Source organism: Aulonocara stuartgranti (genome assembly GCF_965226115.1).
Source record: "Aulonocara stuartgranti genome assembly, chromosome: 7".
Lineage (NCBI taxonomy): Eukaryota > Metazoa > Chordata > Actinopteri > Cichliformes > Cichlidae > Aulonocara > Aulonocara stuartgranti.
In genome coordinates, this window is record NC_138945.1 from 47,610,116 (window position 1) to 47,631,255 (window position 21,140).

At 38.4% G+C, this 21,140-nt stretch overlaps 4 protein-coding genes across 9 annotated transcripts; 2 read left to right on the forward strand and 2 right to left on the reverse strand.

The window, feature by feature from the left end:
• Positions 1–96: 96 nt before the first annotated feature.
• Positions 97–7,491, reverse strand: LOC309711412 (G/T mismatch-specific thymine DNA glycosylase-like). 2 transcript variants are annotated; one of them, XM_082541717.1, is made up of 11 exons: positions 7,343–7,491; positions 6,649–6,723; positions 4,642–4,808; positions 3,658–3,944; positions 3,486–3,555; positions 3,092–3,227; positions 2,918–3,000; positions 2,733–2,827; positions 2,143–2,314; positions 1,641–1,793; positions 97–1,270 (listed from the first exon to the last, which is right to left on the reverse strand). In XM_082541717.1, exons 2-11 carry the CDS (start codon positions 6,705–6,707, stop codon positions 1,143–1,145), a joined length of 1,350 nt encoding a protein of 449 aa, XP_082397843.1. In that variant the 5' UTR covers positions 6,708–6,723; positions 7,343–7,491; the 3' UTR covers positions 97–1,142. The 2 variants fall into 2 exon arrangements, with proteins under 2 accessions (XP_082397843.1, XP_082397844.1); XM_082541718.1 differs by lacking the exon at positions 6,649–6,723.
• A 355-nt stretch (positions 7,492–7,846) lies between these two features.
• tdg.2 (thymine DNA glycosylase, tandem duplicate 2) lies at positions 7,847–15,442 on the reverse strand. Of its 3 annotated transcripts, XR_014277970.1 has the most exons (10): positions 15,025–15,275; positions 13,767–14,116; positions 13,246–13,445; positions 13,052–13,121; positions 10,520–10,655; positions 10,339–10,421; positions 10,134–10,228; positions 9,877–10,048; positions 9,542–9,698; positions 7,857–9,074 (listed from the first exon to the last, which is right to left on the reverse strand). XR_014277970.1 is itself a non-coding variant. In XM_082541720.1 (9 exons), exons 1-9 carry the CDS (start codon positions 15,111–15,113, stop codon positions 9,592–9,594), a joined length of 1,302 nt encoding a protein of 433 aa, XP_082397846.1. In that variant the 5' UTR covers positions 15,114–15,276; the 3' UTR covers positions 7,847–9,591. The 3 variants fall into 3 exon arrangements, 2 of the variants coding, with proteins under 2 accessions (XP_082397846.1, XP_082397847.1); XM_082541720.1 differs by having other exon boundaries at positions 7,847–9,698; positions 15,025–15,276; XM_082541721.1 differs by lacking the exon at positions 15,025–15,275 and adding an exon at positions 15,312–15,442 and having other exon boundaries at positions 7,852–9,698.
• On the forward strand, positions 14,180–18,474 carry uqcc6 (ubiquinol-cytochrome c reductase complex assembly factor 6). 3 transcript variants are annotated; one of them, XM_082541726.1, is made up of 3 exons: positions 14,180–15,060; positions 16,411–16,542; positions 17,985–18,474. In XM_082541726.1, exons 2-3 carry the CDS (start codon positions 16,435–16,437, stop codon positions 18,093–18,095), a joined length of 219 nt encoding a protein of 72 aa, XP_082397852.1. In that variant the 5' UTR covers positions 14,180–15,060; positions 16,411–16,434; the 3' UTR covers positions 18,096–18,474. The 3 variants fall into 3 exon arrangements, with proteins under 3 accessions (XP_082397852.1, XP_082397850.1, XP_082397851.1); XM_082541724.1 differs by lacking the exon at positions 14,180–15,060 and adding an exon at positions 15,789–15,890; XM_082541725.1 differs by lacking the exon at positions 14,180–15,060 and adding an exon at positions 15,825–15,890 and having other exon boundaries at positions 16,377–16,542.
• A 102-nt stretch (positions 18,475–18,576) lies between these two features.
• efcab10 (EF-hand calcium binding domain 10) lies at positions 18,577–21,067 on the forward strand. Its single transcript, XM_082541723.1, has 4 exons — positions 18,577–19,779; positions 20,171–20,335; positions 20,608–20,698; positions 20,797–21,067. Exons 1-4 carry the CDS (start codon positions 19,677–19,679, stop codon positions 20,840–20,842), a joined length of 405 nt encoding a protein of 134 aa, XP_082397849.1. The 5' UTR covers positions 18,577–19,676; the 3' UTR covers positions 20,843–21,067.
• Positions 21,068–21,140: the final 73 nt, after the last annotated feature.

Below are 21,140 nucleotides of genomic sequence, written 5' to 3' on the forward strand. Positions count from 1 at the left end.
TTGTAATGTACAACAGGAAAATAAAAGGAAGCCTTTTTCTTCGCAAAGATTGAACAATAGCTACCATGTGATATTGAAACAAAGGTAAAACAAAAGTATAGAAAAAGCATCATCAGTAAATTTTAATGGACAAATGAGTCATTCCGTGTGACCGATATAATCATAAACATAACATAATTCTACAATTCCTAAAGCAAAATAAAAATAAAATAAAACCCATTATATGTTTCGTAACACATTTAAAGGCTGGTGAGATGATGCCTCTGCAGGACCTCTGACATCGAGTCATCACTTTGCATCTCATCAGTTCATAGCACCATGAATGTAACATTTTAATGCTAACCAAGTCCTCCCTGCAAACAGAGGATCACACAAGCTCACACTGATCAGTCAAGTTTATAAAATAAAATTTCTGGAACTTATCTGCTGTTTAAACAGCAGATGTGAAAGTTCTCATTTACTGCATTGCAGTGCAGTGCAGTACAGTACAGTACAGTAAAAAGGCAAAACAAAGGTTTAAATGATGTGTGACTGTCTTTGAAAAGACAGTCACACATCATTAGCCACTTTCAGACAAGTATTAATTTGTATTCATCTTACAGCATCTTATCAATGGGCACCCCTGGTCACTCTGTTCTAAAAGTCAGAAGGGCAATCTTATTGGGCCAAACCTAGTAATATTTACGAATCACTTTAAGAAACAGACAGTATAAAAACTGGTGCTGAAGCACCTTAAACCAAAGGTCGGCATAATGATTCATGTGGTTGTCAAAAAAAATTCTCTGGAATAATGGTATGTGTGAAAAAAGCTCTGAGGAACATTACCATCACTTATGTCAGGACAGAGCACCATCGATGTTGAATGCACTGTGTCTGAAAGAGGCTACTGTCAAGTCCCTGATTTCACATATTTAAAAAGACTGCAGTGAAGACGATCATGCTGTATATGTTTACAAGATCACAAAGAATTAAAAAGGTGCAGAAAATATATTCTGCAAATTTTCTAAAAAGTCCACTATATGTTTTTTTTTTAATATTCCACTCAGACACTAATTAAAAAGGAATTTTAAAACCTGACAAAAAAAGAGGTAAGAGCTAAGTTTGCTCAAGTCTCTGTGTGTAGCACAGGCAAGCCCTTTTCCTCATATGCTACCATCTTTTGGTCCGCTGCCTATGTCTGGAATCTGATCTGCAAAAGACTGGGTCATCCACTGTCCGTCTGGGAGCTGGCCATCAGCTGTTTGTGATACAGTCGCCTCCTGCGCTCCTTCTGGGGGTGGAGAACACAGAAACAGAAGCATTTTTCTATGCATGTAAGATGTGAACGAATGATGTCTGTAGCAAAGTTCATGCTCATGGTTACTCCAGCTCCTGGCCAGGATTGTGCCATCACTTTAAGACAAATTACATATGTCCGTGCAATTACATAACGCTACATTCACATCTGAGTAACAGACGGACTTATAAAAACTGAAATTTATACAAACTACACAGATTTATGCAAATCATACAAACTCAAGTGTCTCAGCAGGTGGAGAATACAACTACCTGAAACTAGGAACCATAAGCGCCGAGGACTGTAGATGAATGTTGGGTGCATCCGAGCTCGCCCTCAGGCTCACCCTATCTGAATGACTTACCTGTATTTTCAGCAGATGAAAACGTGCAGTGACCGTTGCTCTGGCTTTCAGCTTGGCTTCCTTCAGGTCCTCTCTCGACATATGCTCCGCCATAGGCATCTTCATAACCAGGGTCGTATTGTTCTTCCTTTATTGCCAGCCTCTTGGCATCCTCTGTTGATATAAAAGGGGAAGAATTAACAAAATGCTTTAAAAAATTAATAAAATGGACAGGATATTAAATTAATGACTTCACTAATTTTAGTGGCTTTGAGGCATTTCTACAATATTAAAAGTAGGGAAAGTATCTATGGTAAATAACAGCGTAGTAGTTTTACTTTTTAAAAATTGAATTTTAATTAAAATTTCTAATTAAAGCCGCTGTAAAGGTACTTAGTGGTGAAATTCAGGTTAGACAGCCAAGTTACACATTTTTTTAAAAGAAAAAAACAAAACAAAACCCAAACACGCATACGCATGCACACACACACCCACCCACCCACCCAGCCCTGGTCATGCTTACCCTTGGCCAGCTGAAGGTCAAACATGTAGTTGACCTCTTGGATCTCTGTGCTTCTTTGGACACCCTTCAGTTGGTCTCTGAGTTCTCTCAGTTTGATGTAGAAGTGGACTTTGTCCTGAGCACGAGGGAATTGGGCGCAACGAGCACTGGATGAAGGCATCAGAAACAAAGCCTGCAAAGAAGAAATAAACTCTTAAGTAAAGTCTTCAGAATGAAGTATCAGTTACTTTTAAGTATCACACTTGCAGTTCTTAATTTTCTAGTTGTCTATATTGATTTCCTTTGATATCAATATGTTGATCATATCACTTCTAACACAAAATATAAAGGCTTGCACATTCAATTTCGGGTCAGTTCCTATAATTACAAATTTAAGCCTTTATGAACAACATACTAGAAAAATCCTACATTTTTGACATTTTATTCTTAATATTATTTTCACACTTTGAACATTGTCTATTAAATTTATTGAATACAAATAACAGATGAAAATATTTCTTAAATATTCTTGAAGAACAGCATGTATCTGTATCATTTCCACCAATATCTGAAGAAACTTTTAAAAACCTGACTGAAAACTGAGTTCTCACCACGTCACAGTCGGGGATCTTGTGTGGCTGCAAACCAAATTCGAGTTTTTGTGGTTTTTTACCAAACAGTTCTCTGCAGAACATTTCATAGATGCCTGTGGACAAAAGAAGATAACTATTAGCTTAACTGACTTAAGCAAACTGTTTTATGGCAACTATTGCTCTTTGTTAGTAGGTGGGCTTACATTTTCCATTGAACACAGCAATAAGTGGCTTGTATTTTTTCAGCTTCTCCACAAGAATTTTGCCTCCTTCACGCAACTCTTTACTGGTGAGATGAAATGAAAGAAAAAGGTTTATGAAACCTATAAAATATTTATTTTCTAATATGATGACTGAAATCTTTTACAGTCATATACCTTGTAAGATCTTTGCTCCCTGGTGTTGCCCTGGCCACCATGTTGGTGAAGCCCATTTTATACTTAACAGGTAGGACGGTGTCATGCATGTGGTTGAGCTGCTCATCAGTAAATCCAGACAGAAACAAACACTTCCCTGAAATCAAAAAGTGACCAGGTGATTCAGCACCAAAGGCTAATAAATACGGACATTTTATTGAACCTGTGTACCCAGAAGAATTCCATACAGGAAGAGAATTTACAAACTTCACAGAGAAAGGACCAGGACATGTTTTATTCTGTAAGGTAAAAATCTGCACCACTGTGTCAGCAAATCAATAACCTTTCTGAAGCCTAAGATCCATTTTTATGTTACCACAAGACAACTCAAAATAATTACAGTATCATAACTTACAGAAATGATTTCCAGGACCTGGAAACCATCTTCCAATGAAAGCTGCCATCAGACCTGGATTGATACCAATCTGAAAGCAAACCGGTGAGGTTAGCCACGCTTATGTTCACATTATGGTCTAGCAGTGAACTAGACATAATATATAATTATCCAACTAAAAAGTGAATCTTACAATGACATAGTCTAGGTTGTAGTCCAGCAGGTCTGGTAGAGTCTTTTTCATGACCTCCTCCTCTGACATGCCCTTGAAGCGGTCTACTTTCCTCTTTACCTTCTTGAAAGTTTCATCAATCTTCTCCTGTTTCCCATCAGCCTGAGCTGCCTTTTTGGGCTTTGGACCTGGTTTTGCTTTAGGTGCATTTGGGTCTTTTGGTGGCTTTCGTGCCTTTGGGACTTTTGGTGGTGTGGGTGCCCCTGGTTCCTTGGGTTGAGCTGGTCTGCCTCTCTTTTTAGCTGGAGCTACAAGAATTGAGAAAACAAAAATAAAAAAAGATAAGAGACCATGATGTAAGTACTGTTGGAAGTCATTTGCTCTTGTGTGGTGTTAAACTGCAGTTTTGGCAGACTATTTCTATATATCATCATGCCCTAATATACAGCAAATAAATTCTATTAAAAAAAAACACCATATATAATGGTAAGACTGTCACACTAAACTAACATTAGATCCTAAACTGAGGATAAAGTGCAACAAGGGGAAAAAGTTTATAACCCGCAGTAGATTTTTCTTTGTGAACAGGCTGCGGTCAGCTGCCCTAGCAAAGCTTCCTCCTTCCTCCAACTTATCAATACATACTTTACACAACTGAGTTACTGACTACACAATATTCATGCTTTGGTTAATAAACTTACTTCCCTTGTCACTGTCTATGAGCAAAAGGAACTCTGAGCGACTGTAGGAAGGAGGAAGCCTTTAAAGCTGAGCACATCATGCTTAGGTGTAGCTCCAGCCAATTTACCTGCTCCTGCTGAACATCATGCAGCAGAAAACAAAACATAAAGGCCTAGTGCCCAGATAGGCAATTTAACTCATAATGTTTTGATGACCCCTATCAGACTAAATTACAGATTAACTGAAGGAATATCATTCCAGCCCATTTTAAACCCTGATCCTAACTTATAACTAGGTGTTAACACAATAAATATATCAAAGTACGTTTTGTCAAGTTGGTAGGTTCCAGCTGATCCATCACGGGTTCCGGATTAACCATGTTTGCCATAGCTGGCTCTCCAGCTTGATGCTCTGTATAGTGAAACTGATGTTCAGGAATGACGTCTGAATATTGAGCCTGGAGAGCTTGAAACTGCTGGGCAGACCGAACCCTGAGGTGGAGGAAATTTAGAAAAACAAAACAAAAGCACAAAATGGTTAAGTATTTTTACAACAATCAAGTTGGCTGTGTGAGATGCACTGTGGAGTTAAAACAGATGTTAGCTGGATTACATAAACTATGTGCTTTTTGTTTAGGTCTTTTTGTATTTAGCTGAGTGGTGATAAAAGAGCAAACACATTGATTTTAATCATCTAATTACTAGAGATGGCAAAATACCACTTTTTTTATGTCCGATACCGATATCATAAATTTGGATATCTGCCGATACCGATATGAGTCCGATATAGTGTTTTTTAATCAATAAAACGGTTTTTTTAATATCTTGCTGCATTTTGTATAAGTTCATACTCAAGTTAAAATAAACAACAACACTAAAGCTATTCTGTTATACCTGTATGTAAAAAATACACTGCCCACAAAATATTTCATAGTTCAGCAATACTGATCAATCAAATAAACTTAAACCTACTCCATCCTTCCTATTCTGGTATTTTAAAGAGTACTTAGCAGAAATATTAAGCAACCTAACTAATAGGGTTGCAAACTCCCAGCAAAAAAAAAAAAAAAAAAAGGGAACCACCCCCCACCCTCCACCTCATGATGCTTAATCGACGTAATCAACTATAATTTGATGCAGTGTGAAAAAAAATGCACAGAAATAAATTATTTTTCAAGAATAATTAAATAGATTCAACACCTAGTGGGCCAAAAACAAACAAGAGAGACGGACTCGCGACAGAAAAGCCAATCAGCTGATCATTAATCAGTTTCACGATTGAAGTAGCATCAGGAGAGTGAGAGAGAAGAGGCAGTCGCTCCATATATCGGTTGTTAAGCTTAACGTGGGAATGCTTTACAAACATTCAGAGATGAACTTACACACTTGCTTTACTTCTCTCTGGGATAACTTCATCGGAGATGAAATGCCGGTTTGGTAGTGAGGCTACAAATACACACAGCCGCTCTATCACGTGAGCACACTGCTCCGACGTGCCTATGAGCCGAGTTACACCGTGTCGCAAGTTTTGTGAGGAGCTTTTTTTGATATTTAATGGATCGGATTACATTTTTTATTTCTCTCCGATCCAGTAATTTACGTCCGTATCTGACCGATACCAATACGTAATATCGGATTGGTTCACTTCTACTAATTACAAGATCCCACATGTTTAATTTCAAGCATTTCTGACAGTAGTGCAACTTCATAAACTATTTAGTATAGCACAAACAGATTAAATCTAATTAAAACTAAACAAAAACATCAACAGCCTTAGTGGTTCTGCTATAAAGCAGGTTTACTGTGAATTAAATCACTTCTAAATATAGTAGGTAGAGCAGAAAAACTGGCACCTGACTCTATACTCTTTTCAAAACATTTAATATATGTCCGATTCAACTGAACTTATGGTTTTTGCTTAAACTCCCCCCCCCCCCCCCCCCCAAAAAAAACCCCCTCTTGATTCTTGTGCCTGAAGAAAAGCAACAGCTTGAATATTAAAAAATCCTGTAAATGAACTGAAATGATTTTGACATCTCTGTGTTAGCAAATCAAACACAACCACATTTTTCCCCCAATTGTGTTCCACGTATCAGATCACATCATAAGAACACTGAGCTCTGATTAAAGAAAATATACACCTTTATAACAATTGTTCATGATCCCAAATGGCATATTATTAAAAATAATGATGTAAAAAACAATACAAAATGTCAAACGGGCAACTATGTGCACATGCTTTCATTTCATAGTATCACACTTTGCCAGTTAGAGGGCAGCTGACATAATCTGGGTCCAGTCTGGCCACACTGTGGTGAGGAGGAAGACTCACCACTGTTGAAGGTACTCCGGAGATACAACAGGCAGTGATCCATTCAGCTTTTCTTCCATCTTTTGGGTGGTTTGACTTTATTAAATAAATCAATACGGATGTTGAAGAAACACAGCTAGGTGATGTACATGTGGTTTAACATATAAGAGTTTGGCAGTACATGAAATTGAACGCATGTGACAGCATACTTTAGTCAGGCTGTAGAGTTGTACAAGACATAAACCAAAACACAAACACCAACAAAAGATAACTTAAATGGCCGTGATACATTAAAGTAAAGTCAAATTACTAATAGCCGAATAGATTTAGTATTTATAACAGTGGATATTTTAAATAGAGCATACAGTATACACCTGCTAAAATGTTTACCCTTTTCTTCCATGGCTATGCTAACTAACAAGCTAACATGAATTAAAACGGTTATACATTTCCTGTTTTAAAACAGGTTTAGAATACGGTGCAATGAGGTAAAAGTTCGCGTTTGTGGCTATCAATTCAGATAATGATGACTATTTGTGGTAATATAAATGCTAAGATTTAATGCTATTCAGTAGCCGTGCCACAAGTACAGCTAATGTTAGCCAACGGCTAGCCGGGCAGTTAACTTAGCATGGATGAATGGCTTCGCTTCCACTAAGACTTCTCCCCATGAAATTGTAAACAATTTCTTAATATTATTACACGTAAAACATACCTGTTGAGGGCACTGATGAAACACTTCTTTTAAGGTAAGATGGTTATTATTTTTCCATATATTCACACACTTCTATTCATAACATTTGAGGTGGAACAGATGCAACAAAGACATGACAATCCTGCTACTCAACTTTGACACCGGAACATCTTAAGGGTAAGACGTAGGGATGAATATGAAAACTGTTCGTTATTGTAATAGGGAAAAATAGCCCTATTGAATATTTTTGCATTATAAAATATTTTTTGATATGTTATTTTTATAAGCATATCGGAGAATAGTGTTTTTAATGCAAATTTGACGGTATAAATCGTTAGAAATGAAAACGACACGCCCCTATTTTCGGATTGGTATGAGCTGCTCGGTTTAAACTCCGTGAGGTTGCTGTCTATTGGTTGACATCAGTCCCTAATTTTGCAATTAGGTGCAGCATTTCTGTATTAAAATATTTTATTTACAACTAACAGTCCTACAGCTATGACAAAACAAGGAAAAATAAGAGGACAGTTTCATTGTTTTTACAGAATTAATTAGAAATGATAAGATGATTCATAACAATAAAGTAGTAACAGCTCAGCTACCACTATTGCAGCATCTTATTACATCTTACAGGTTTAAAGACTACATTGACATACATTTCTTGTTTATTATTAGTTATTAATTATCTCCATTATTAAATTCATGCTGGATGCAAGAGTTATGCAAAAATCAGTAAATTTAGCCTGCTAAGACCTTGTTTTTAGGAGACTTGTATGCAAATTAACAGCGACTATCCCGCTTTTCAAAATGAGATTCATTATTCCCTTTAGAAGCCTAAACATTTTCACACTCAAGTGTTTTTAAAGACCAGTGCAAAATAAAAATGCAAAATTCTCACAAAATCATGAATCAGGTATTTTGATGCAAGTATTTCATTCAAGGCTTTCAAGAAGCATGAGAGAAACTCTAAATAATGAAATGCTCCTGTTCTCATCAAGCTTTGAAAATATGTTTTTTTAACTCAAAAATAAGCATTATTCAGTCTTTATGAATGCTTGACTGTGTTTCTTTTCCTATAGGTTATAACACATTTATAGCTTCTCATGATAACTCAAACAATCAGAGAATAGAAACACGCCAGCGTTAATTTACAGATTTAATAACTCTGCACTTACACATTAGAAATTCCAGAGTATACAGTCAATAAATCAAAAAAATACAAGTCTATGAAAATACAAAATAAGTCACTGGAAACATGTTTAATAAAAATTCAATAAATAGTATTTAAAAAACAATAACACCAAAAACATGCACATGTGTGAGTGCTGTGGGGGCTTTTCTGTTTTGTGCGTGACACTGTCTGGGGAACAGAGGTCTTCTTCTCTCACAGTGTTACTTCTCATCCTTGGTGAGGCTACTAGGTCAGCTGGTATTTGGTATCTGTTGAGCAAATGTCCCGAGGTGTTACACATCATTATAAGCTGATGAGCATATAATGTGGATGGGCCTTTATGTGTGGGGTTTACATGTTTTCGCCATGCTCGCATTGGGTTCTCTTATGGTACTCCAGCTTCCTTTCACAGTCCAAACACAGACAAGGGTTAGGTTGAAAGAAAACTCTTATTTGGCCCTAGGTGGGAATTTGAGCATGAAAGTTTGTCTGTCTCTAGACCTGTGATTTACTGGCGACCTGTCCGAGGTGTACCCCGCCTTTTTCGCTGTGACTGGGATAGACTCCAGCCCCCTTCCAACCCTAAATTGGATAAGCAGAAAAAAAAAAAAACAACAACCAATGGATGGATGGACACGTAAGCTACTTTTGATAGAATAAACACACAGATTAAACAATCTCAAGTTGTCAAGTTTCATGTGTTTTATGTCATTTGCTCCAAACTGTTTAATCCAGTGGTTCTCAAGCTGTGGGGCAGACCCCACTGATGGAGCACAGAGCTACTGCAGGTGGGATGTGGTTCCAGAGTAAAACCGTGAAGGGAAACTACACTGTATGAGTATTATTCTCTTTAGGTAAAAGAAACAAACAAAAGTTCACTAATGCTAATGTGCCAACCTTTATTTTACTAAAATTCACACTTGGATTTTTTTTTCTTTTTCTGAAAGGAAGTGCCAGAAGAAGTACATAAAAATCTCCTTAGATTTTTATATAAAAGTTGTTTAGTTGTCCCATTTCATCAACTTCCGACTACATGATAACTACACTACCTGAGTGCTCCAGTAGGCAGGCTTGTTTTTTCTCCTCCCCTGAATCTCTTTTATTTCGAGGAGTTGTTGCTGTGCCTGGTTTCTTCATGCAGTGCACTACAGCTTTCATACTCTGGATCTAGCTGCTCCTCTTTGATTGCAATCCTTTTAGCATCCTCTGCAGAACAAAAACATCAGCAGGGAGTCAATGATTTATTTAAGACAAATAAATCTGTGAAAATTGAAAAGACGCACATCTTTTTAAGCAGGTCCCTTTCTGAATTTAACTGAGATAAAGACGGAATAGCAATCGAATGCCTCATGTTTCAGCTGTACTGTGCAGCTGTGATATTTACCTTTAGCTAGCTGCAGGTCAAAAGAGTACTCTGTCTCTTCCACCTCACGGCTCGGTGCCAGGCCTTTCATCTGGTCTCTCAGTTCCTTCAGCTTGATGTAAAAATGCACCTTATCTTGTGCACGAGGAAACTGAGCACAGCGGGGGCTCGATGACGGCATCAAGTAGCACACCTGAAAAGAACATCAAATGCTATGAAGTCTGTTGTTTGTATAGCTGAGCAGATTTATGTTGAAATCATTTCCTGTTTCCACCTACCGTTTCAGTTTCGGGAATTTTGTACGGCTGTAGTCCAAACTCAAGGTTCTTGGCCTTCACACCAAAGGTTTCTTTGCAGAAGATTTCATAAATACCTGTGAAATTTACACAAAAATACCTTCAAAAAATAAAATCAATCAGCTAGTGCTAGTATCAAAACACTTCAACAAAAATGGAAAAAAGAAAATTGTTTGCATCATTTTACCTTTTCCATTAAACGCTGCTATTAATGGCTTGTATTTTTGTAGCTTCTCAAGTAACTGTCGGCCTCCTTCACGGATCTCCTTACTAGGACCAAAAAAAAAAAAAAAAAAGAGGACAAATTTTATTTTAAGTTACAAACTGTCTGTTTTGCATTTAGTTGTAGTCGCTTTAGTTAACTTTACCTGGAGAGATCCTTGCTGCCAGGTGTGGTCCTTTCTACCATATTGGTAAAGCCGATGCTGTATTTCTCTGGCAGGCTCTGGTCATGCATGTAGTTAAGTTGCTGGTCAGTTAGACCTGACAGAAACAGACATTTCCCTGGACAGAAAAGAGGAGCTGAGTATAAAAACAACCAAGTGGCCGTCTAGCACAACACTGGACTCAAACCAGCTTTTTTCCTCCTGATTAATCATGTTTTCCAGTTGTAGAAGCTCTAAATTTACAGAACTGTTATCAGCAGACATTGCTATTTTTTTTGTTTTTGTTTGTTTGTTTGTTTGTTTTTTATACCATATGATCATAGCTGATCAACACTACTTTGTAAGGCAATAAGCCTGCAGAACAAGCATGGAGCTACTTCAGGTGAGATATATAAATATATTTATTTTAAAGTAATGATCCATGTTGATATTTTACATCCTGAAGTTGAAATAAGCAACAGAAAATTTTATAGCTAATATTTCTAAGTAGCTACATCTAAAAATGTCTTGATGCATGCTCAATCATCCAGGTAAGTAAATCGACAAAAGTTGATTCTGTTCATCTGGACGTAGCGTTTTCAGTCGGAGAAAGTGCATCCCAGTCACGGAAGCGTTGGATGTAGTCTGTAAGAGATTACAGGATGCCCCCAACCTCAGCAACAAAACCACTCTCGGCATCGACCAAGTGTGTTTGCTTTTGGAACTTTGTCTTAATTCCACCTATTTTACATACAAGGGTCAGTTCTACTGGCAGAAACATGGGTGTGCCATGGGCTCCCCAGTTTCACCCATCGTGGCCAATTTGTACATGCTATCCTACCCTGGAACACCACCAAGTCATTGGTTCAGATATGTGGATGACACCTGGGTGAAAATCAAATCTCAGGATGTACCACAATTCATGGATCACATTAATTCAGTGGACCAACACATCAAATTCACCAGGGAGGATATGAAAAGTGGCAATTTTCTTCTTAGACTGTGAGACTGCATTTCGTTGCCTTGTACTTGTGACGTGTGCAATGAGAATAAAGTTGAATTCTATTCTATTCTATTCTATTTCCATCAGTAATGGGGGACATCTAAAAGCTGATGTGTACTGTAAACCTACGCACATGGATCAGTATTTAAGGTTTGACTCTCATCATCCACTGGAGCATAAACTGGGTGTCATCAGGACACTGCAACACAGAGCAAACACCATCCCCACTGACACAGCGGCCAGGGAAGCAGAAGAACATCACATCAAGAAGGCCCTGAGTAAATGTGGTTATCCCAGCTGGACATTTGTCAAAGCTGAGAAGGCGCCTAAAAAAAAGCTCCAGCCGATCTAGGAGAGAAGGACAACTGCAGCCTAAGCAAAAACCTGTAGTGATCTCGTACGTGTCAGGAGTATCGGAACAACTGAGACGCATTTTTTCTAAACACCATGTCTCTGTGGCTTTTAACCCCAAAACATGCTGTGCCAAAAATTGGTCCCCCCCCAAGGATCGGGTCCCCCGACACAAACAGAGTAACATAGCGTATGCTGTTAAGTGGCAGGAGGATTGCCAGGATTTATACATCAGGGAAAACAAACAACCTCTGGTGAAGTGGATGGCACAACACAGAAGAGCTAACTCGTCAGGCCAGGACTCTGTAGTCTATTTACACCTACAGGCCAGTGGACACTCTTTCAATGATGAGGATGCACACATCCTGAACAGGGAGGAACGCTGGTTTGAGCACGGAGTCAAGGAGGCCATTTACGTGAAAAGGGAAAGACCATCTCTGAATCGAGGAGGGGGCCTAAGGGTACATCTTTCGCCAATTTACAATGCTGTGATTGCAGACATTCCCCAACTCTCTGTGAATGGTACTCATGACCATTGATCACTGGTCTTTGATCACTGAGCTTTGATCAATGGTTGTTGATCAGTGGTCATGAGAATTTGCATATTAATGATCAAGGAACCAACCTCCCAGCCCATTGTTCATTCAGTGGTGCTAGTTTCAGTCATTATACAAATGTACTTTTTATAAGATTGTTGAAACCTGCAGTCAGCTGAGACTGAAGAAGTCACCTAGATGAGTGGTAAAACGTCTCTTTCACTGAAAACGCAACATCCAGATGAACGTCCAGAATCAACTTTTGGGGATACATCTAAAAACTTCAAGGACACTCCCTTATTCTGAAAAACCTACCTAGCAAATCCTAATACTCTATGGGGGATACATCAGAAATAGTGTTGCATAAATGTTTTGCTGACTCTTTAAACATCAATATTCACCTTTGAAAAGCTCTTTCAAATTTGATGTATTCTGTTGCCTGCATTCAAACCTGACAAGTTACAACATTCAGCTGCATTTCATCATCATATTGGCATCTTGGCCACCTTTAAGGTCTCTTAGAACAAGCCTTAGCTATAAAACAATAGTGACAATGCACCCAGAGTGGGTCAAACAGGGTAGAACTGAAAATGAACACTGGCTCATATTTATTATAGTCGGTAATGAAACTGAATTTAAACGTACAGAAATGGTTCCCTGGGTTTGGGTAATGATGTCCTTTGTAAGCTGACAATAGGCCTGGATTAATTCCAATCTGAGGAGAGACACAAAATAATTAAAGACCTAAAGACTGCAAGTTGGCCATGTCACAAACCTAAATCACAATTAGAACAAAAAACAAAAACACAGAACAAAACTGGAAATACAAAATAACTCACTATCAAAATGTCGAGATTGTAGGTAATCACATCTGGCAGTGTTTTAGCCATAACTTCAGCCACTGACATGCCGTTGAAGCGGTTGAGAGCTCTCTTGGCTTTTTTGGCAGCCTCAACCTCGTCGTCCTCCTCACGTGTCTCACCATCCTCCGCTTGCTGTTTCGGAGGTCGACCTCTCTTCTTCTTCACTGGTGTCACGTCTAAGAAAGAAGAGGAATTTATTGAGTACTGAATCAAAAACAAACAAATAAAAAAAAGACAATTAAAATACAGGCGACAGGATCTCAGAGAACGTATATTGAACAACCTATTGAGGAATTTTGATTTGTATTTTATGATGTCTTTTGTCTGGTTCATATGCAGCTCATTCCTTTAAACTGTAGTTAAATGTCTCCAAATTATTCTATGGGAAACAGAAGGCAAAAGTAGTTTTTTGTACAAATGGCAGCACACATATTTAAAATACATCAGATCTGAAACTTCTTGGGAAGAACTACTGTGATTGTAGCATCTTCCATTACCTTTAGGTGGACCTGAAGGCTGGTGCTGAATACTTGGCCCGTGCTGCTGTGTATGCTGTGTGTGTTGAGCATGCTGTATGTGTTGTGTATGTTGATGCCGTGGGTGGTGCAGGAGTGCAAGATCTGGGTGCTGCTGGTGCTCTCTGATGTTCTGCTGAGACACCTGCTCCGGGTAATGATTTGGGGCTGGAAGGTAGTTTGTGTAAAAAGGTTCCTGATAAAAATTTGGATCCCGGTGAACAGATAGCTCGGCCATGACAGGCTCATCCACGGGACCTTCAGTGTAATGGTCCATGCTGGGATAGGGTGCCACATGCTGTACCTCAGGGTACTGCTGGCTGGACTGGTACCTAGTAGAGATGAGGGTGTGAAGAAGTTAAGCAAAAAAAGAAAAGAAAAAAAAGGGACATGAAACAGGATCCAGGTACATCAGGAAAATGTGGTGTGTGGAGAAGTGGGTGAATAAAACTTAAACACAGGACACAATACTTGCAAAAACACATGCGCTGACATCCACTAGTTCATATTTTCTGCATTTCATTTACTGTTTTTTTATGTAAAACAGGCACCTCAATTATTGTTCATTGCTTTTATCTAGTTTACTGATCATTTCTGATGATGCAACCTACAAAAACTAACCTTTTTGCACCTCTAATTGTGTATTTTTACAATAATCACAAGGTTGACTAGAATGGAATGAAGATACTTTTGCAGAATATGACGATACAAAGACAAACAGAGGCCAAATGTGTAAACTATTCATTTTAACCTTGCGTGAACTGACGTGACTCTCTACAGGTGACAAAGTTTACAAGTGCAGTTAAAAAAAGGCCTGTAGCAAACAAAGGTGTAATAAATGCTGGATAATGCGCTGGTATGTTAAAAATGTAAGAAAAAATATTTTAAATTAGTCAGACAAACATAACAGAATATATCAAGATATTCAGATTGTACAAGTATTGTTTTTCTTTTGCATGCCTAAATTTAAATCCAGAGTATTTCTGTTTCATATTATTCCTACATAATTACCCCTACTTCCCTTTAATCAGGAATCATGGATTACGGTAGTCAATTATCCTTCACAATTACACTTATCAGTTGCTACAATCCTAAATATAAAGTATACAAATGTGTAGGCTATGATGTCGAGTGTCAAATGACATTTATTTTCCTCCATCATGCATGAAAATGAAAACGAGTCGAGGAGATAACATGACAAGTTTCCCCAGACCTCCTGCCACCTCCAACACCAACTCACCACTGCTGAAAATAATCCGAGGGAACCGTCAGTGAAGTAAACTGGTTTTCTTCCATCTTAACTGTTGACTTATTTGAATACATTAACATTTATTCTGCTGCCAAACTCATGGATAAACATGAGAAATGTAAGCGGTAAAGCGCACACAGTAGCTTGTTGGCACAAAGGCAGATGCTACAGGAAGGTTTAGCTAACAGCAAACTGACGAGATTTCGAAGTTCTACAGTTGTTTTAAAAACGCAATTTAATATTAACAAACATAAATGTAAATGGGTAAAGTAACATACCTGTCATACATTTCTTTAGCTTTCAAATAAGGAAATAGGGACTGGGAGTCTTCCCAAAACAAAGACCATTTAAACGCTCAACATTTCGATTTGATCCGGTTGGCTGAAATGCTTACCGCCGCCTTGTGGTCACTGTGCGTACTGCAGGGATCGGATTTCGACGAGTATTTTAAATGCATCGGTGACGTCATATAATCGATAGAAAACTAAGAAGAACATTGCAGATCATTTAGAACTGTATTCGTGAAATCTGACACATAACACTTATTATAGAGCCTTGTACTAAAACTTTGCGAGATAACGCAAGCTACCGCTAAGCGGCGACAGACGGCACTTATCGCCGTGTATCAATACGAGTTTATGCTGTAGAAGAGTACTGCAACCGAAGATGGTTTATTTCCGGAAAGCTCATTACTTCTCCATAAAATCAGAGGCGGATTTATCGTACAATTGAGAGGAAATAAGAGTCCATTGGAAAAAAAGACAGAGTGAGGACTCTCTATCAAAGAATTGCCAGTAGTTAGATAAACGTCACGATCTGCTTCTGGTCCTCAATGACAGACACTTGACTTTAAGCTAGTAAGAATGAGCTTTAGACTGTGGACATTTACTTATTTGTGACGGGAACAATTAAGTTAAGGTTTTAAAGTGTAGTTCTGTGTTAACAGTCTCCGTGTTTGGATGTTTTTAAACAGCGTGTTTTATGGCTAATCAGTAGCATCATGTGAATGGATAGCGGCTGTGGATGTGTGAATTATTCATATACAGTGCATCTGTACAATATGTGCAGTCTGCCATACATTTGTAATATGAAAAGGGATACTTTAGCTACATGGTAGTACTTTGACAGTGCTGCATGCACAGCGTCCCGGCGTTGTATTGAGTTTTTAAACATCTTCAACTAAATGGCAGTGGTGCTAATTTTAGTAGACAGCTATAGTTTTATTTAAGAAGAAAAGGGGATGCTTATATTTTTAGCACCAGATTGAAAAGGAGAGCTGAAAATGTATTGTTTATCTATACTAATTTCTATCTCTTCATATATTGTGTGCTGTTTTTGACCAGTGTTTTGAACCTGGTCACTTATCTTTTCCTCCAGGTTGAGTCAGATCAGTCTGTGAAGATGCCAGCTGGGGTGTCTTGGGCTCGGTACGTCCGGATGTTAGGAGCCAGTGTTTTGGCCATGTTTGCAGGAGCACAGGCTGTCCATCAATACTACCTGCCTGATCTGGTGAGGGACAAAATTAAGCCTTAGGTATCAACAGAAGTAAACAAAGGCCAAAACTGGAAGCTTCTATTTACCAAATCGACCCAGGATTGTACTATACTGTCTAGTATGGGAAAACATTGTCAAACATTGGCCTGGTCGAACAAACACTTCAGTCTATCCCATGCAGAGACCTTCATCAAGGATGCCAAGATTTAGGTTTTCTGGTCACCAGAAAAGTGAAGCCAAAATTCAGGGAGTTGTTTTCTTTGGTCCTGAAATCCCTGAACTGGTGCATGACGATGAGTTCAAAAAGAAAGTGAGTAAGCAGCATGGGAAGCATTTGTGCAGGCTAACAGAGTTTTTTACATTCTCATCTCTCCTTTTTATCTGGAAATCTTGATGATGTCAGCAATGAACACGGGAAATGATTTTGTAGAAATATCAAAGTAAAAGAAAACCAATAGCAGCGAAAATTTAATCTGAGCATAAACTGCTTGTTCTTGCAGAGAGAGACGGGTGTGCGGTCCAAGCGTATAAGCAAGTGCCTTAAACCTTTTTGGAGCACACCGACTTCTTTTTATTTGGAATTTAATTAAACAGAAATAATCTTTAAAACAATTTTGGTGGTACATTCTTTAAATTCCAGATGTTTTATTATTATATTACACTGATTTTGAAAAGTTTCAGAATGTCAGTGACGTGTATCTCAGAAATCTGATCAGTAAGCTTATATCGGATCGATAAAGAGCTGACGCTGTGAAGTTATAAGTAGCAAACAAAAAATATTTTTTGTAGAGCAGTGTTATGACCAGTTTTACAGCCTCCTTACTGACAAAGACATTACCATTGGCCCACCATACTATATGAAAGTACATCTTTATTGTTTCCTTTGATTTCAAAGGAAGACTGCAGTCTTTCTTTGTATTGATGTTGCCTTAATGTGGGAAAAAAAGATAATGTTGAAATCACAACAACAGTCTTCTCAAGGCGCTTTATATTGTACAGTAGATCGTACAATAATAGATACAGAGAAAAACCCAACAATCATATGACCCCCTATGAGCAAGCACTTTGGCGACAGTGGGAAGGAAAAACTCCCTTTTAACAGGAAGAAACCTCCGGTTGAACCAGGCTCAGGGAGGGGCGGCCATCTGCTGTGACCGGTTGGGGTGAGAGAAGTTTGCGTTTACTATCTGTTGTGGTGGTCACTCAAAATCCATCAACTCAGCCATTCTGCTGAGCATCACATCAAAAATGGCATCACTGCCAACCCAGACACCTCAAGCTGCTGTCACTGTTTCTCAGCTGGAAGTATGTTGATGTCCGATTCTTTGGTTAGAGTTGACATATTATGCAGGGAAATTGTGGTTGGAATTTGTGAGCAGTTTGTATTCACAGATGCATCCAACCAATGAGCTTTCACCTGTCAGGCTGAGTTAAACGTGCTTGCTGTTCTCTTTCAGAGTATACCAGACGTCCCACCAAAGCCTGGTGAGCTTCGAACGGAGCTGCAGGGCTACAAAGTCAGAGAAGAAGCCTTAAAGAAGGTTAAATCTGAACGAGATACCGGCTGATGTGGATCTACATCCTCTGTGTGACAGACACTGAAAGAAGCGGATAGCACTAGCCCCACTATGTCATGTGTGGGATGTCTGCACATAAATATCTTCTGTGGTTTCTTCTAATGGGACAAACAGGAGAAGAATAAAGTACCATACCATTGGCTATCAGGGATCTTAAGGATCTTATCCGGATTGTCTCCCCCCCCCCCCCCCCCCCCGCTGTTATTGCATTTCTTCTTCCTTCTTGAATGTGTTTGCATTGTTGAAGTGCAAAATACTCTGAGGTTTTAATCATGAAAACATATAGCGGGAGTTGGAGTCATGAAAGAGTTTATGGCCTCCACCATGGAGATAAAAATGTTTTCAATTAAAAAAAGACATCAAACAAGAATTTTGGCAGCACTTTGTGGTACATGAGAGTGATTTAAACTGAAATGCATACAATTTCCTTTTTTGGAACAAAAAAAATTTAATAGATATTTTTTTGGGCGGGGGAGTTGTTCCACTCATTGGATGACAGCATGAGACATGATTTTTAATGTTGACTGTAATTGGTTAGGGAGGGGGATATGAAGTGTTCTTAGTATAGTGTGGCATGCAATGCATTCATTTGATCACATTTTTTGTTGTATTCAAGCTTGAAGTGCTTTTCATCAAAATAGCTTTTGACAGTCCTTTTTTTTTTAAGATCACAAGTCTAAACTCCTACATGTTGGCAGGCGTAAAGTTTAAGTTAAGGTTAAATAACAATGGAAATAATGCCTTTCAATTGATAAGTGCTACAGAGAAGTAGAGTGTCAAATTATTTTTTACGAAGGAGTACATAAGTAAAGTAATAAGACCCCAACACTGATTGTTTGAGGGAGCTCCTATCTATCAATACAAACTGACATTATAACTGAGAGGGTTACACATAAGCCAAGATGGTGTTATAATTTCCAGAGGAGAAAGGTTTTTTTAAAAACTTTAATTTGGGCCTAGCTTTTAAACATTTATTAATCGTGTTCAGTTGATAGTTATATAAATGCTGTTTAAATGGCTTTACCATGCAAGTATTGTAGATAATGCTTCAGGCAGCATATTTGATGGGAAGACTGGCTTCCGATCAAATATTATTGCCCTGCTTCTCTTCTGACCAGTTCATAAGCAAGTAAGGTTTATTTATGTAGCACTTTCCAAGAACAAACTTCACAATAAAGTACTTTACAAAGTGGTAAAAACCTGGTGGTCACAACAAAAGCACAGTCACCAGTACTTGTATTGCTCAGCACTGTTGGATAAGAATATGGCTAAGACAGAAGGAATGTAACTTAGTACGTTTACTCAAGTACTTTACTGAAAAACAGTACTTCATACTTTATTTACGTATTTCTGTGTTGTGCTACTTTCTGCTTCTGCTCCGCTATATGGATGCAGATGTCGTGCTTTGTACTCCATGCCGTACATTTTTAAATTGTAGGTTCGATAGTTTATAGACAGATCTTTTCTTCCCTGTTCATGGTTTCGGTGTGCCAACCCAGTGAAAACATCCTGGACACAGCCCTGACCCCGACCTGCGTATCATAGCAACAGGTTCAAACAAAAGGGGAAAAGATGGCGGCGCGGAGGGAGGAAGACGCAGCTGTTTATCTGGAGAAACACAAACTCATCGAGCTTATGGACAACCTGACTAGCATGCTCTTCTTTTACAGACCCGGTTAGAGCTTATTTGGTCTTTTCTTATACAGACACTGCATCCGGTTGTGCTAAAAACAAAAAGCTACTGCAAAAGCTGGAAAGTTAGCTCATATGTACTTACTGGGAAACTAAAGGACTAAAACACCTGTTTGTTTACCCAGAACGGTTTTTGAGCAGGGGATTATAATGAACTGAAATCCAGCTGTAAAATATTGCAGACATAGCCTTTGTTGCTCTACATACTTATTTTGTGCTAGATAAAATATTCATTGGTTAACTGCTCTTTCTCTTGAGAGAAATGTCTGTTTTGTGTTACTCTAACATGGTACTAACATTTTGCTTTTAATTTTCATCACCATATGTCCACCATGATTGTTTTGTTTTACATTGTTTCTTGTGTATTTTTTCAGAGAAACCCAGGGAGTTTCTTATTGAAAAACTGGAGCAGCTAAAGCTGTCTCAACAGAGTGGTGTGATTGGGCCAAATCTGTTCGATGACTCTAACCTGGATGTAGTCTTTAGGATTATGGACCCTGATAATAAACAATACATCTCTTTTGTCCAGTACAAACAAGGTGAGTGCTGAACTACAGGGACAGGAAGCGACACCTTAAATACTTGGGATGGAGCTGAATGAGACGTAAAATGAAGGAATCAACAATGAAGCACTGTTGCTTTACAACCCAAAGATACTGGGTTCAAATCTAGTCTGGGGCCTTTCTGTGACGAGTTTGAACGTCCTCCCCTTATTGTTTCTCTTCACAGACCTCAAAATTATGTAGCAAATGTATTCATTCTTTATATAGCAAAATGTTATTGTAATAATAATAACCATTCATCCCCACAGCTTTGACAATGATGGGCATAAAAGACATCAATGAATGTCCCGATGGTGTAAATGAAGATCGGATATCCCATGAGACGTTCAAAACAGAAGCGTAAGTAGAGCTTAGCAGTGGTACAAACACAGTGTTTACCAGAATTTTAATACTCGGCGTTTTGCGAGGGCGATTGTTAACTTATTTTTCTGTTACAGGACACATGGTCTGGAGAGGTGCTCAGCAACTTATGTACAGCTGTGAAGTGTTGAGGCTACTGCCCAGCCCAGCTTTGAACTGTTTAGTTTGAAATGTTAAAATGTGTATCTTTATCTACCAATAAATTCAAACCAAAAAAGGCACAGCATTAATGGTTTGTTTTTGCCTTTGTTTGTAGTCAATACAGCCTGTTGAAATGACCTCTGTCTGTCATTATCCACATCTATGTTCATGTTTAACATTATATTCACGATTGTTAGTACTTCTGCTAGCACTAGAACCGCAGTAAAACAGTTTTTGTGGAATAACGACTGTATTTATTGCAGTTTGACTGCGTTCCCTT